The sequence below is a fragment of the Camelus bactrianus genome, chromosome 2 (assembly GCF_048773025.1).
Source record: "Camelus bactrianus isolate YW-2024 breed Bactrian camel chromosome 2, ASM4877302v1, whole genome shotgun sequence".
In the NCBI taxonomy this organism is placed as follows: domain Eukaryota; kingdom Metazoa; phylum Chordata; class Mammalia; order Artiodactyla; family Camelidae; genus Camelus; species Camelus bactrianus.
The window spans coordinates 109,076,948-109,092,357 of NC_133540.1; the positions used below are offsets into that span (position 1 = coordinate 109,076,948).

The 15,410-nt window shown below is 45.5% G+C and overlaps 1 protein-coding gene across 12 annotated transcripts in view; it reads right to left on the reverse strand.

Annotated features, from left to right (window-relative positions):
* Nucleotides 1–15,410, reverse strand: part of TBC1D1 (TBC1 domain family member 1) — a 192,850-nt gene that overhangs the window by 63,756 nt on the left and 113,684 nt on the right. For 7 of the 12 annotated variants that reach the window (XM_074349338.1, XM_074349334.1, XM_074349354.1 and 4 more), the window contains 4 exons: nucleotides 12,439–12,719; nucleotides 10,525–10,686; nucleotides 9,611–9,730; nucleotides 8,499–8,638 (listed from right to left, as the gene is read on the reverse strand). In XM_074349338.1, coding sequence (XP_074205439.1) covers nucleotides 8,499–8,638; nucleotides 9,611–9,730; nucleotides 10,525–10,686; nucleotides 12,439–12,719 — 703 coding nt within the window. Of the gene's footprint in view, nucleotides 1–5,387; nucleotides 5,560–8,498; nucleotides 8,639–9,610; nucleotides 9,731–10,524; nucleotides 10,687–12,438; nucleotides 12,720–15,410 lie in introns of those variants that run through there. The other 5 variants (XM_074349337.1, XM_074349351.1, XM_074349348.1 and 2 more) reach the window with 5 other exon arrangements.

The window sequence follows — 15,410 nt, forward strand, 5'->3', positions numbered from 1 at the left end:
ACAAAAACAAGACCGAAAACAAAAACATGGGGGGAAGAAAAAGTACACTCTGCTGGAATTAGAAAAAGGCCAACAAGACACAGGGAGCAACACTGCCACCAAGCGGTGACTGTGTCTCAGGGCGCCCTGGCATCTAAATCAGCGGTCTCTAATCAGAGCCACAATCAGAATGCTCTGGGTGGGTTTAAAAAGAGAAGCCATGCCCAGGCCGTCCTCACCCACCTGACACAGTGAGAGCAGAGGGGCCGGTGCAGCCCACATTGTAAGTCTCCCCATGTGACTGGGACACAGTGAACCAACATGAACCAGCGATCAAAACAAAGGGTCATACGATGTCACCGCGATGCTTACAAGTTCCAGTAAAGTTCTGCCTGCACTTATTCTGCTTACATCATCCATTAAAATTTCCTAATGGTAATTAAATTCTTGAAAACTTCACTATGAACAATGCAAATAAATCACAGTCGTACAACAGTTACAATAATAATATAAAAGTCATTATAAAGATTCAGATTACATTCCTTGGTTTTGCCATTACTATTTACATCTAATATCTAATCCAATCAACTTAACTGGATCATAAAATCATGCATATTGACAGAGGTATACTCACAACACAAAAACCCTCTGAACTTCAGTTTCACTAGGCTGTTTACTTATACAATGGGTTTCAAATCAATAAGTCTTTATCTATATTAGGTGGGTTTTTCTTCTTTTTTTTTTTTAACAATACACAAAGTCTGAATGCTTCTATTGTTAGTGAAATCGGTAAATGCACAATGTAATCAGAAATGCTTAAATTAAAGGCATTGGACCAAGACTAAAATTGTTCCTTGGCACAGAGGCAAGTAAAAGAACCCCCCCCCCATTCCATAGATGGGAGTTACCTAAAAAAAAAAAAGATTTCTTAACAACAAAGAATTATCTTTTGCATGAAACATGAGGAAAAACCGTGGAGTAGTTCTACTCCCAAAAATCTAGTCAGAAGTTGATTTTCAGCATTTTTTGCAGGTCTGACAATTAGATCAGAGCCCACAGCTAAGAAAACAAATACCTGCACATTCTCTATGCCCTGCTGCCCCCACAAAGCTTCCGTGGAAAACAAAACGGCAGGAGCAAGGCAGACACCATACGTTTGGTTTCATTTGGCACACTGTCAAGTTTTTCTTCATCCCTAGTATCGTATATTTTTTATCACTGCATTTTCCCCAGCAGACTGACTCTTTGCTTCTCCAGGCAGCACAAGTCCTCTCAAAAAAATGTCACTGAAGACCTAGACTTCTCTGAGTTTTGACACATGTGGGTGACTCCTCGGGTCACCTACAGCAGCGGAGAGAGCACAGGTGTCCTAACCTGGGAATAGAAGGTCTGGGCTGGATTGACCATGATCACTCTTCTAAGCCTTGCTACTCACGATCAACCAGAACCACAGCATCACTGGGCAGTTTGTCAGAAATGGAGACCCTCTCCAGAATCCAAACCCACAACACCAGAATGCACCTTTACCAAATCACCAGAGGACCGTAAGCACACGTAAGTTTGTGAAGGGCTGCTCTAGACTGTGACCTGGGGAAAGCCATTCAATCTACAGGTGTGTTCCCTCTACAGCTGAGAGGTGAGAGTGCCTGTGCCACCCTTACTTTCAGTGCAGGCCAAGGGGGAGGTGATCACCAGGGTGAAGGCCCTGGAGATGAGGAAGGGCTGTTATGCAGACATCAGCAGCGCTGCCCCTACTCAGAGGAACAACTGCGTCTGCCCTCAGCTGGCTCTGCTCTACAAACGCAGTCTTCAACACACTCGGCCTTCAGCCGCTTTGCCCTGTAACAGATTTAACTGAACCCCTGTAAAACCACCTTCTGTCAGGTGTATTGTATTGCTTACCAACTACGGACCTTTCACTTCCTCAGCACCCCACAAACCTTTCACCCAAAGAATCCAAAACACAAAGGAGGGAGAACACATTTCCCCGGGGCTTCTGGGGCACCAATCATAAGTGGCCACAAACTAAAAGCATCACTGAAGACTCTGCTTGAAATTTCAGCCACCATGCCACTTTTGATATTCATTCTACTTCATGACCTCCCTGTGTCTGTTTTATGACAAAAATGTTTGCCTCACAAAGTCTTCGAGTACAAACTGGTGAGTCCGCTACTGATCGTATAGTTTCCCTTCGATGCCGTGCTGCTGCACACCAGACCTACTGGCTGAGAAGCAGAGACCCACCCCTCTGAGGGTCAGAATGGAAAACCATCCTGCTAGACTTTCTACAAGAAACTGACTGGTCTCTGCTGAGTTAAAAAAAAAAAATCATAAAGCAGCCTGAAATTTGGAGATGTTTGCACTATCCTACTAAACATTTATAAGTAAATTTCTAAATGGAAATTAACTGCCTACTTTCAGATAAGCTTCCAAAACATAAAATTCAGATTCCTGCAACTTCATTATTTCACAGGGATTTTGCGTATAGAAAGTCACACACCCCTAAGTGACAAGCTGACTCGTTTGAGATAGTATTTGTGCAGTCTAACCTCTCCACCTCTACCCACACTGTTTTTTACTCTATATTTAGTTGGAGTCACACTCCCTACTCATTAACACCCTTCTCCAGTTTTTAGCCCATCTATAAAAATCAGAACCCCCAAACTATAGAAAGTTCTATTTCTCCTTCACTTGTATCCTTACTGCTATGCAAACACCAGTTTTTAAATTACTGATATGTTTTACTAGTATTTTCCAAGCAGGAGGGGACAGTACAATTATCCCTGTCTCATGTTTCCACCTTGACGAAGGTGAGACCTGTCTATGAACTGAAGTCTGCAGTGCCAGAATATAAATGCAGAATGGTCACAAAGAGTCACTGAGCACCTGAAACATTTTTAAAGGCACTGCGAAGTGTTCCTTGTAGACTTTTGTCCCTTATGCTCAAGCCAGAGCCACTGGCTGCAGACACCTGGGCTGCCCAGGGGAAGCCCCCACAAGATGAAGCAGAACAGAGACTCAGAGTCACCTCTAGTGGTAGACACTCTGCTGGGATGGTCTGGCCAATGCAGGGGCCTCTGGGGCCCTCAACTATCGGAGGATCTGTAGGTCTCACAGTTAGAGGGGAACACACAGAAAAGCATGTGGGTCCAAGTGGTCCCAGGCCACAGTGGAAGGCGCTGCTCTCTGCGCCCTAAGGATGGGAGGCAGGCAGTGCAGAGGATGGAGATGCCTGCTTTGGGAGAAGAAAACTCAGACAGATGTTACGAAATCAACCTCCCTCCCCTTCCCGGCACACTCCTGTCCCAGTGCTAACACGCAGGGAGGAAGGACGAAGGCAACTCTGGAGCTCTGATACACAGGGACACACTGGGAACAACCGCTCAATGCAGGGGCTCACGCGAAGCCCAAAGGGAAGGCGCCCCAAGGAAGAAGCCACGCCCAGTCTGGGCAGCTCCCGGCCACGGGCCACACCCACCCCTGGGGCCACGCCCACCGGCAGCTCAGCCTGCGGGCAGTTCCGCAAACTGTGGGGCAGAGATCCTTGAGCTCCAGTCCTGCCTGTCGCCTACTAGCTCGGTGGTTTGGGGCGAGTGATTTCAGCCACTCCAAGCCTCTGCTCCATCTGTGAAACACGTGCAATAAAAATGCCGACCTTCGTAAGGTTGACTGGGAATTAAAGGAAATAATTCATGTAAAGCACTTGCTAAAAATAAGGACACGGTAAGTGATTATTATTATAATACCACTTCAGAGTCGTAAATGCTTTTATTTTCTCTTCTCTCTGTCTCATACACAGAGTACCTACAACATAATTTTATAATTCAGACAGCATTTCTTAATTCTGTAAGAGCAGAAAGGACACAAGCAGAAAGAATGGGAAGGAGCAGGGAGTTAAGAAATCACGAAGGACCAAATATTAAGTTTGTAAGAATCTGAACAATTTACCTAAAAGTCATAAAGCCTGTGCAGACTGAAGGAACCTGAGATAAAGATAAGGAATAAGTACATAACTAGAGTATGTTTCGAAGAGGTAAGAGCTATGGAAAAAATCGTGGTAAGGAGATTAGGGATGTCTGATGAAGGTACAACCTGAAATGGAGTGGCCAGGGAGGCCTCAATGAAAGGTGACTTTAAGCAATGATGTGAAGTAGGTGAGGGGGTTAGTCATGGGGACAACGGGTGAAGAGCACTGCAAACACAGGGAACAGTCTGTGCAAAGGCCTCAGGAAGGAGCCGGAGTGGCAAGAGCAAGGGGCTGCAGCAGAAGCCTTCCTCAGAGAGGCCAGGTGGACCATGTATGTATGTGACACCCATCTAGTGCTGCACTGGGGTCTCTAAGGACATCTTCCTGCAGGAGATGTGGGGAAAATGGCAGTAGCTGCATAGTTTGGGACCTGAAGAATCAGTGATGACCGTGGAAGAGGAACGGCAGGAGCGGTATCTATGCAGGGCCCACCGTGCTCAGCACTTTTATCAATCACAAAAAGACATGGAGGGCCTGGCTCTTCAACTTTACATAGCTCGCTACAGCATACTGGTCACCAGAATTAAGCTTCAAAACCATCCCCAAACGACTGGCTGATGCTGCCACACTTCACAGGTAAGAAGTAGAAAACTTTTCACAAGTGCAGGGAGGAATCAGACCGATTTTGAAATAACAGTTCATGCCCCAGGGGACAAGATATGGTAAGAGCCAAGAATGTGAGTAAATGACCTAAAGCAGAGACAGGTTATAAAGGTGGCCTTGCATTCAGAGAAGAGTGCGCCACGTGGGTGGGAGACCGCGGGAGGTGGAGCTGGGTTCCAGGTCTCCGGGGGTCCAATATGGTCAGCGGACAGGACTATGACTAGAGGAGACTGACAGTGAAACGGAGTGGGTCAAAAGACTGGGGGAAACGAGCCTGGAGCAGAGCTCTGGAGGAAGCAGCGCTTCTTTGACCCTCTGTCATCTGAGGAACAGGAAGTGCAAACAAGTGCATTCCGCGCGTCTCAGACCAGACACAGACAGGAACCAAGGGAGGGAACCATGGGAGACAGGATTCAGCTTCATCTGAGGAAGCTCCCTGTAAAACTTACAACTGCTCTGGCATGGGACAGGCTGCTTCACAGTCATCCACCACCCTTAACACGTTCCTGGCCACCGCACCGGGAGTTTACAGTACATCCTCATGACACGCTCTACACTTGAACACATTAAAGACATCATACAGCACTTCAGTCTCCACAGCAAGTCCCCGTGCGGTATGGCCACCGCAACACTGGGGCACTGTTCTCAAACAGCGAAATTCCACTTCTGGTGCTGCTGCTGTTTCAATCACAAATCACAGCTCAGTTCCCAGTCCCGGCCCGCCTCCTTCCCGTTCCTTCCCCTCCCCGCCCAGCCCACGCCCGCACCTCCCCCTCACCGGGCACCGCCAGGACCTGGGAGGAAGAGCCCTCTGCAGCGGGAGGAGCAAGGCCCGGCCATCCAGTCACTCTGGCAGCCAGAGAATCAAGCCCCGCCACTTGGCACAGCAGCTCCCAGGACGGTTCCGGCAGCAGCGCGGTGCATGCCAAGCACTGCTCCACAGCGCCCCCCTGTGGAAGGGCCGAGGGGGAGAAACAATGGGCAGGGAGCACCAGAGGGCCCTCCACACCGTGGGAGGTGACTTTATACTAGAAACGTTTGCATCACTCACTTTCTAATCTCCTGAAATTTGAACACTTTAAAATAAAATGTCAGTAAAAGCATCATACTTCTCTTATCCCAATCAGTGTGACAAAAGGCCTAACTAATCCTATAACATCAGGGAGAAATTAGACAAGTGTGTCCCAGACCACAGTGCCTAAGGTGGAAAGCGGGGATCTGGATGCAGGTTCTCTGCCCCTGTTTTCAGAGGAGGTTACCCTAAATGAGCTCTAAATCCTTTCCCGAAGTTCACCATCACGACCACCTGAGACCTTCCCACGCTAGAGGGCAGGTCCCTGCTATCAACAAGCTATGACCCCAGGGGCCTGACAGGTGGATGCTGGGGTGCTTCTTTGAGCAGCTTTGAGTGCCACTTCCAGCAGGGGAGATGGCCAGCACCAAGTGCTCCATTCCCAGTTCCCTAGCAACCAAGCTATCCAGGGAGCAGGGCACTGGAGGCACCTGCTCAGTGCTCTGACCTGTGTCTGCGGCAACAACCAGGTACCCCACCTCCTTCCCTGCACACTTGGGCCCAGCTGTGTCAGCTAGCCCAGAATGCACCAAAGAACCCTGTGCATTGCAAGTATCGTCAGTAAGAATGCAACTTGGACCTAAATATTCATTTCTTACGATATTCCCAGACTAGACCTATTAAAAAGAAAAGTTTCCTGCCATGACTTCCAAAAAGAGAACTCAAATGCAAACTGTGGCCTCCTTCCTCCCTTCTTTCCTCTCCACTGGGGTGACACAAGATCGCCTCCTCTCATGCTGCTACAGCGTAGTCTCCCTGCCTGTTTTACCCTCCTGGGGTTGTCCAGAGAAGCAAGCATTCGCCAGCACTGACTAACCTTCTGACTCAAGTCTCTCAGACCCCGACAGGAAGATACCAGTGCCTGTCCAGAAACCTCACACTTCCGGATTCCAGAGACAGGAAAAGGGCGGCACCAGGGCGGGGCCTGCAGAGACCACCAGCATCTCCTCAGGGGCCAGAGCTCCAAGCAGGAGCTGTGCAGTTTACAAGCCTGGTGTTTTCTATAGCCACAACCCTAGCAGATCCCTGTGGCCTAGAATTTTAAAAGAAGTTTAAGGAAGGGATTAGGTTACACAATCTGGCTGTTGGACATTAGCAGGCAGTGTACAACATGAAAATGAAACCTTTAAAACAAAACTTTCTAAACTGATACGAACTGAAATAACTCAGTTTACTCAAAAATTTTTTTAAATCTCACTGAATTTATAAACCCAGCGCTCCTTTACATTGCTGCTGCTGGGAGACAATGGCATAGGAAGCTAAATACCAGTGCTCCAATCTCAACAACGGAAACAAAAATAATGTTAGTTTACATCTAGTGTGCCTTCAGGTTTTCAAAGTACTGTCACATTTATAATTTAATGTACTTCCGTGAGATAGGAAGAGCCAACACTACTATAACCCTTCTACAACTTAAGTGAAGTTACATGATTTACATCACAAAGATAGCTGAGCCCAAACCAGGCTCTTGTTTAATTGGGCAGAGGATTCATTATTCAAATTAAATACTAAGAACTCTGGGGGAAGGAGGCAGGGAGAGATGAAGAAACAAGGGGGAGGGGGAACAGGAGGGGAGGGTTCCTCCAACAGCCCTCCTCCCTCAAGACAGATGCAGGGAGCCTAGTCTGAAAACTCTCGGATTAGCCTGTGCTGCTTCCTGGGAGACATGCAGAGGTGTGTCGAGGGACAAGAGTGAATCTACACTATGTGCAATCTGAGGCGTGCAAGTACTCGTTGAAGGTCTACTGTTAACACTTTGCTAATTTTTAAGGAAACAATTTCTGATCGAGAAACATTAAGGACAGTAAATATCTACTATTGAAAGTTTATGATATCACTGGTCAGAGAAAAATCTTAATTTTGGTCAGAAGAACTGCATTTAAACTCCATTTTTACATTGTAACTCAACATCAAAAGGCCTAAAGACAAACCTGAGCACGTTCCACACGGGCATACCGCGTCTCACCGTGCTTATTACTGTGCTTCGCAGATACTGCTTTTTTTTTTTTTTTTTTTTGTAACAAATTGAAAGTTTGTGGCAACCCTGTATTGTCAGATGATGGTTAGCATTATTTTTGGCAATAAAAGTTTTTTTAAATTAAGGTATATACATCTTTTTTAGACATAATGCTATTGCACACTTAGAAGACTACATTATAGTGCCTATACTACAGTGTAAACATAACTTTTACGTGCACTAGGAAACAAAAAAAATTCACGTGGTCTGCTTTATTGCGATATTCTCTTTACTGTGGTGGTTTTGGAACCCAAACCCGCAATATCTCTGAAGTCTGTCCGTATTTCTTTGGGGGGCACAAGGATGAGCGAGCACAAGACAGCCCTCCTGTGACACCAGACTGAGTGACAGCAATTGACAAGGCACAGAGCATCACAAGCGTGACCAGTGGGATGGGGTACCTCTAACACCACACCGTGCTAAGGCAGGGAGTAAAGCGACCCTTGCAGAGGGGGAAAACAGACAAGCCTGGGAACACAGTGGGAAGGGATGAGGGAAGTGGAGGCGTCAGCCCGAGGTCCTTAACATTCCCGTGAATGAGGTAGGGCTGAGCAGTCACAAGAGCTCAGCAGAGGTGCCATTTGTAACACGCAGCGTCGTACACAGTACTGTAAGCTGCTGAGCCCTGTGACAGGTTTCCCTGCAATGCGGGATCCTCTTGAAACAGTGCCAGGCATTGCCATGTCAGCCTCTCACCCAGGGAGCTTTAACATCAGGGGATGATTCTGACCTGAAATCTCATTTCACCTCTTCTTCCACAAATGCACTTTTTCTAGTTTTATGTCGGGGGCAGGCCTCACCTTCATATCTGCCGGGAGACTCGCACGCTTTCTGTGGGGTGGCCACGCGAAGGAAGATCTGCTGCCTCCACGAGTGTCTCCGTGTCTTCACAGGGGTCCCACTGGCGTCACTGAGATGGTTGTCTTTAGACTCAAAGTCCCTACAATTACAAGATAATTGACTTATGACTGGTGGGGAGATATAAACAGGTATTTTAGCTTGACTTACTGGTTTTTTTTTTTTTTAACAAAGCACTGAATGATATATTACCTTTGTACAAGTGAACAATTAGATAATCATAGACAATAAGCATGATTATATTGGGTCAGGTCAACACTCCTACATGACTGACTTCTTGCAGAATGCTTTTTATAAAAAAAGCAAGTTTACACGTCTTTAATTTATTTCTATTGTAAAAGATATTAAAAAATATGCTCCGCGGATCTTGGCTTTCAATTGGGTCTCCCTTGGTGCCACTTCAGGAAAGGGAAACTGCCTACAGGAGGCGCCACAATCTCCCCTAGTCGATGGGTAGAGAGATTTTCTTAGCATAGGCCTGTGTCTCCAAGGATCACCGCATGAAATGAAAAAAGTTAAATTATACAGAACCAGCAAAAGCAATAATTATGCAGTCACTTGATATGATTTTTTTAACACCTATATGTTTTAAACTACAAAACAAAGTATAGTTTTCAATGTACATAAAAACCATCTAGTCACTAATTTTCTTCCTATTCAAAGGACAACTTGGGGAAGCCCTTGTGAGCTACACCCAAGTGTCTACCTGCAACCAGACAGTCACCTGAACTTACAGATCAGACATCCTGACTGATACTGACAGCCAAACATGCTCACTATCCAGAAACACTTCTAATCAATTAGATGGGTAAGACTTTCTCTAATTTGCTGAAAATAACAACACATTAGTAAACTCATCCCAGTCAAAACTAGATTACAAGTTGACTCCACATTTTTAAAAAATCACATCCAGTAAGAAAAACTTATAAGAAAGAAGATACAATAGGTCTAGCGTAAATGATTTTTTAAATGGCAAAAGAACAGCTGAAAAATCCCTATGTGTCCAACAGTCAGCACTTGTACCCAGACTTGATATATCTAAATCAAACCCTACCTTTTTGTGTTCATAAAGTCAGAGGTGTTATTTTCATCTACAGGAGCCAGAAATTTTAGAAAATTTGGCACAGAGGAAGAAGAATGAAGTTTTTTCCGCAGGGCATTACGGTAGGAGATGCTAAGAGTTTGGTTGAAAAAAGAGTTTAGGATAAAGAAACACAAACAGACAAAGTATAAAACATAAGCTTCAAAATAAAAAACATTTTTATAGTTCTAATGCTAAGAAAATTAAAGCAGGTAAGAAAAACAGCTTACAAATGACATTTAACTTTCACTTTCAGTCAATAAAATTCTATTACTTTAAATGAATGGAATCAATGAATTAATGAATAAACATCAGTCCATTCAGTTATGTAAGATGAATAAATTCTAAAGATCTGCTGTGCAACATTGTGCCTACCATTAACAGTACTGTGCCTAGAGTTAGTAATACTGCAAACACGTTAAAAATGTGTTAAGAGAGTAGATCTCATGTTAAGCATTCTTACAGAGTAAAATAAAAACAATCAGTCCATCATCCAAAATGACTCCTTCCAAACTGGAAATACAGTTTTCCTAAATTAACGAGGAAGTTTCTAATACAACACAAATTGCAATGTATGTGATCAAGCACAGTCGTGTGTGTGTGTGCACGCATGTGTGTGTAATAGGGCAGGGGAATGTGAAAGGATGTGAAAGACGTGTTTTATATAAAACACATCTTGCCATTAAGATTGTTTTCATAATAATTTTGAGGAAATCAATCGATAGTAAAATTAAGTAGATTCAAATGATAGACTGACAATAACAAAACCCAAACCAGACAGACACACAAGCGGTGGCCCCGGGCTCCTGGCACGAACATCAGCACACTCTCTGCGTGAACGTGCCGGTAAGACGGACGACACTGAACTTGCCATGCGGGTGGCTCACCTCTTGGGCACCGCATTCCCACTCTGTTCTCCACTGGAGTTATGTTTGAGGTACTTAAAGAAATTGGGCGAGGAGGCAGAGGGGTTAAGACGAGGTGGAGGAGCAGGAGCTGAAGACTGACCTGAGCGACTTTTAGACTCGCCAACAGGTGGATGATTCCCACTAAACAGCAATTAGAAAGAAAGCAGGGGGATTAGAGAGAGGGGAGGGAACCACGCAGGAAAAATGGAGGGAACAGGAAGCCCGGCATTGAACAGGAACTGCCAGAGTGGGGGTGTTCTCCACGTCTCTTCTGCACACCAACTCCCGGGCACAGGCAATTTGCAGTAAAGAAAGGCCTGTGGAAGGTCATGCTTGATCACTTCCCACATGTCTATGCACCCAACAGACCTGTTTCCTCTACTCCCTTTTTAGGACCTGACGGGAAAAAAAATTTTTTTTTAATTAAAACAAAAGCAAAGGAAAGCAAAACAAAATCCAGAGTTTTAAAAATACATCTCTCTTTAAACTGAACAATAACCTGCTTCTAACGTCAAGTCTCATTTCCTGTGCATAAATGAGCAGAGAGGTCACGAGGGGATGCAAGGCCAAAGAGGTAAGCTGGGGAGGGAGGGCGGAGGGCAGGACGTTTCCACGTCCCCTCATCACCTACATCCGGCATGACCTTTAGGAAGCTGCATTCTTAGGGGAGAAGGGAACCAGGGCTGTCAGGGATTCTAATTTCCTACCATCCTTAGCTAATGCAAAACAGCAGGCTTATTAGCAAGACGGCTAGGAATCTCCAGACAGGAAGGTTTCCATCATCACTAAAGTGCCGGGAAAAGAGGGGCGGGAGCACAGCAGAGGGGCGGAATAAAAGAAGCGTGTGCACAAGGTTCTAGAAAACATGACGAGAATCCCACAAAGCCTCAACCTATCCTGGTCTCTAAAATGTCGTATGATTGAGTATTAGCTTCTGAAGTGGGTCCTGCTCTGGGATCACAGTTATCCAGCCGAATTCCAAAGAACCGCCATAACTATCTTGAAGGGCTGACTGAAGACAGGCTGAGAGGCTCCACCACACTGTCTGCGACTGCAGACACCGTCCCCTGTCCACCAGCAGCATCTCAGACGCCCCCGTGTGGACGCCCCTCATCGGTGCAGAACCGGCTCCGACGCGCGCCGTACTCCCGGTGTCACCAAAAGAGGGAGGAAGGGCTGCACGCAGGCAGGGCCTGCTTCGTGTTTATAAGGCAAGGGCTTTGAAAAGACGTTTAAAGTTATTTTTAATGATATCTCTGTGCCCATTCATGCTCTCTGACACCTGGGCTCAAATTAATTGCCAAGGGACCCTGGAAGGAACCCTCTGTAGTGCTTACCCAGCTCTAGAACCAGGAAACTCGCTAGAGCCCGTTATCAAAGTTAGTCAATCTTGTCGGGAGGCTCTAGAATCCTCACACTGCAGGGGACTTCAGATACTGCCCACTCCAACGGCGACGGGCAGTGACTTGCCCGGCCCAGCACAGAGCAGGACGGGGCCCCAGGCTGTGATCCAGCACAGGCGGCCCGACGCCACGCCGCCGTCCCGGCCTCCAAATGAGCAGCCCCTCCATGGCTGCTTCCTCGAGGCCAGCAGTCACCAGCCCTCACACTGCGAGAGGAGCCCCGCTGTGCCCCGCGGGCCTGCTCCGCCTGACCTGCTCCCTCACTGTCCCTGCACTGGCGCAAGTCCGAGCATCTATGATAGCTACACAGTCCCGGGGGGGAAGTGGCGGAAACAGGCACCGCTGCGAGGGTTATCTTTTAAGCCAATAGTGAAAGCTGACCTAGGCTTCTCTCTGACCCCATCAGCACGGCTGAGCCGCACGTACCTGGTCAGGAACAGGTAAGCCCCAGCCATTTATACAACAAATCTACATTTTAAACAAATCTTACTTCCGTTCATGAGGCGTCTCTGTGCTCACTGAGTGATACCTCACAAGTTTCCTCTGCGAGACCCCTGGGGACCCCTTGGCAGGCTCCGGGGGCTCCTGGCACTCCACTGGGACGTGGCTCAGGGTGTTGGCACGCCTTCTGAAGCCCCGCTGAGGTGACAGCGGGGCGAGCTCTTCCGCGGGGTGGTCCTCCGAGTCACTGGACAGGTCATCCGAGGAGCCGAGGAGCCTGAAGGAGCTCTCGGAGATCGGCAAGGCCTCCTTCTCACACACAGACGGCTCCTGGCAGCAGACAGACAGCACATCAGACACATCACAGGGCACTTGTGAGATTCATAAATCCAATTCCAGCGGCAGGAAAACATTTCAGTATGCACGTCTTCTGACTATAAATGCCGTCTAGAAGCCACCAAAAGTGCAACGCAGTAAAGGCCCATCAAATGCCTGCTGTTAGAGACAAAACACTTGTTTGCAGGACAAATGGGGAAACTACCAAACGCAGGTGTGAAGGCCGTAAATTACAACTTGCAACTGTCCCAAGCAAAGCTGAAATAGTTCTCTGTCTAGAAGACAGAACTCTTTACTGTTGCTTTTAAGCAGAGACAGTTGTGTAACTTGTCTGCACCGTTTAAACAAATCAAGTTCTTTATCTCAGCCAAGTGTGTTCATACATGTTATACCCATATTTTAAGACTCTCTCGGAATTGGACCTAATGTTGAGATTTAACCTGGTAATCTTGAGGGTTAAAAATTATATCCTGTATTATTCTTAGATATGGAAAAATCTCTCTAAGCACTTCTTGCCGTGGTTCAGGGCAAATCTCTTAACTTCTCCCTACACTTTAATTTCCTCATCTGTAAAAGGGTGCAGTGAAAATTTATCTCACTGGGTGTCGGAATTAAGCAAGATAATACAACCATAAGTACCCGTTCACTTAAAATGTTATACAAATGTAAGTTATTATTTATTAGGTACTCAGTGAATTTACTGAGTGGGTACGCAAACACTTGTTGAGAACCATGACAATATCTTCACACTGCAGGCTTGCCAGATGCATACTTTTTCAAGGGAATGAACTGCCACCACTCACACTTAGTGCTGCACGCCCAAGACATGGCTGGGGGCCAATATATTTTCCTCAAATCAAAAAACATAAAATAAGACAAAGTGTGCCAGCTTGTCCCTACTAGAACTGCTAGAAGGGATAAATAAATCAACACGAAAAGCGCAGAAAGGAATGAATGCATCTAATGGTGGACTGGAGAATCTAAATTCTTCTTGTTCACCTGCCCCCACAGTTGAGTGTCTTTTAGATGATAGGTATTAAGGATTTTAAGAGATTAAATTTATGTTTATTGAGGAGAGAGATTATACAAACTTAATTTTTTAGTAATTAAATTTAAAAGGCTTAATTCCCAAAACATTATGAAACGTTAATTACTTTAAACATAACTTCAATTTTTCATTCTTCAAGACTCTACAGTTACAAAGATTCTTTTAATTTAAGGCTTTAAAAATGTGTCTAAGACAATACATCAAGCAATGGCCATCATGCAAGCCTGTTCATCTCAACTCTCATTAACCCCTCCAAATTACGTGGACCAGCTCACCCTTTGCTTAACCTTACACCTGAAAGGGCCACTCAGATGCTCAGCTTCTTTGCTTCTAGACGATCCATTTATTAGAAGAGATTCAATTACATAAAAGCACATCTTTACAACAGTTTCTTAATCTCAGGATGAAAAAATATGTAAAGAAGTGCAGACAGCCACACATACAATACACATAGGTAGCTTTTGAAAAGCTGCATTTCTCCCAGAATTACCCTAGAAATTCAAGCTATGTGTATATTCCCAGATCTGTGTTTTGAAGAAGAATAAAAAAACAAGAAATAAGACTTTCTGGGAAAGTCACTTGAGTGATATGAATTTCTTCACAGTATGTTTATTTGAACTAATCTGAACACCTTTTTCCCTGTCCACTTCCACAGTACAATTCCTACAGTTTCCCCAAGATTTAATTCAGAAGCAATACTGCCCCCTCCAACCCCGCCAGCTTTTTCTGGTCTCACTGACCAAAAATATCATCCCTCCCCGGACTCCTGTGACCACTGAGCTACCACCAGCTCTTACTTGAACTCTCCGGCGCACAGCACTCTACACTCAATGCTGTGTATCTGTCACCTCCTTCTTACCAGATGAGCTCCCAGAGGGGAGGGGCTCTGTCTTATTCAGCTATATCCAGAGGATAAACAAACCATAATGCTTCCAAACTTCAAATGAATTGTGGGCAGAATCAGTATGTGGGCAACGGAGCACAGATGACACTACGTCCCACAAGATTCTAACTTAGAAAATCACATGCAGAAGGTGGGTGTGTCTAGGGTCTTGCTCCCCCAAGTGGGTCAGCATTTTAGGCCTCACCCAGGCCTATTGAATCAGAATCTGCATTTTAACCAGACCCCACTAAAGATGCACCTTAGAATTTGAAAAAGCACTCCACTAAGGCAGTGTTTCTCAAACTATAGACTCTAACACATTAGTAGGTAGTAGTATCAATTTTGTGGTCTTTTTCACTAAACTTTTCAAAACAGAATAGAAAATACCAGTATGTACCACATATTGTTTACAGTAAATTCTGTTTTGTGAAATTTTATGTGTGAGTGTGTATGTTTGTCTGTGAACCATTTTGCGATGTTAAAGGTGTAAATTACTGTTGCTTATGGTCTAAAAACTTTGAAAGCCACATGCCCCAGAGGGAGCTCAAAAGAACTTAAGATTCCTGTAGTAGGGAGCTGGCTTTCACAAAAACTCCCCTCTCTTCCATCTGAGGGCATTCTGGTCGCAGAAGGAAAGCTGACTGTCCCAGCACAAAATCCAAAATCCACTTTTCTGGTAGTTTCTGGTGGTTAAAAAGTTCAACTAACTAGGTTTAAATATGCTTGTATGTCAAGAAAGCAAGAAATTAAAACA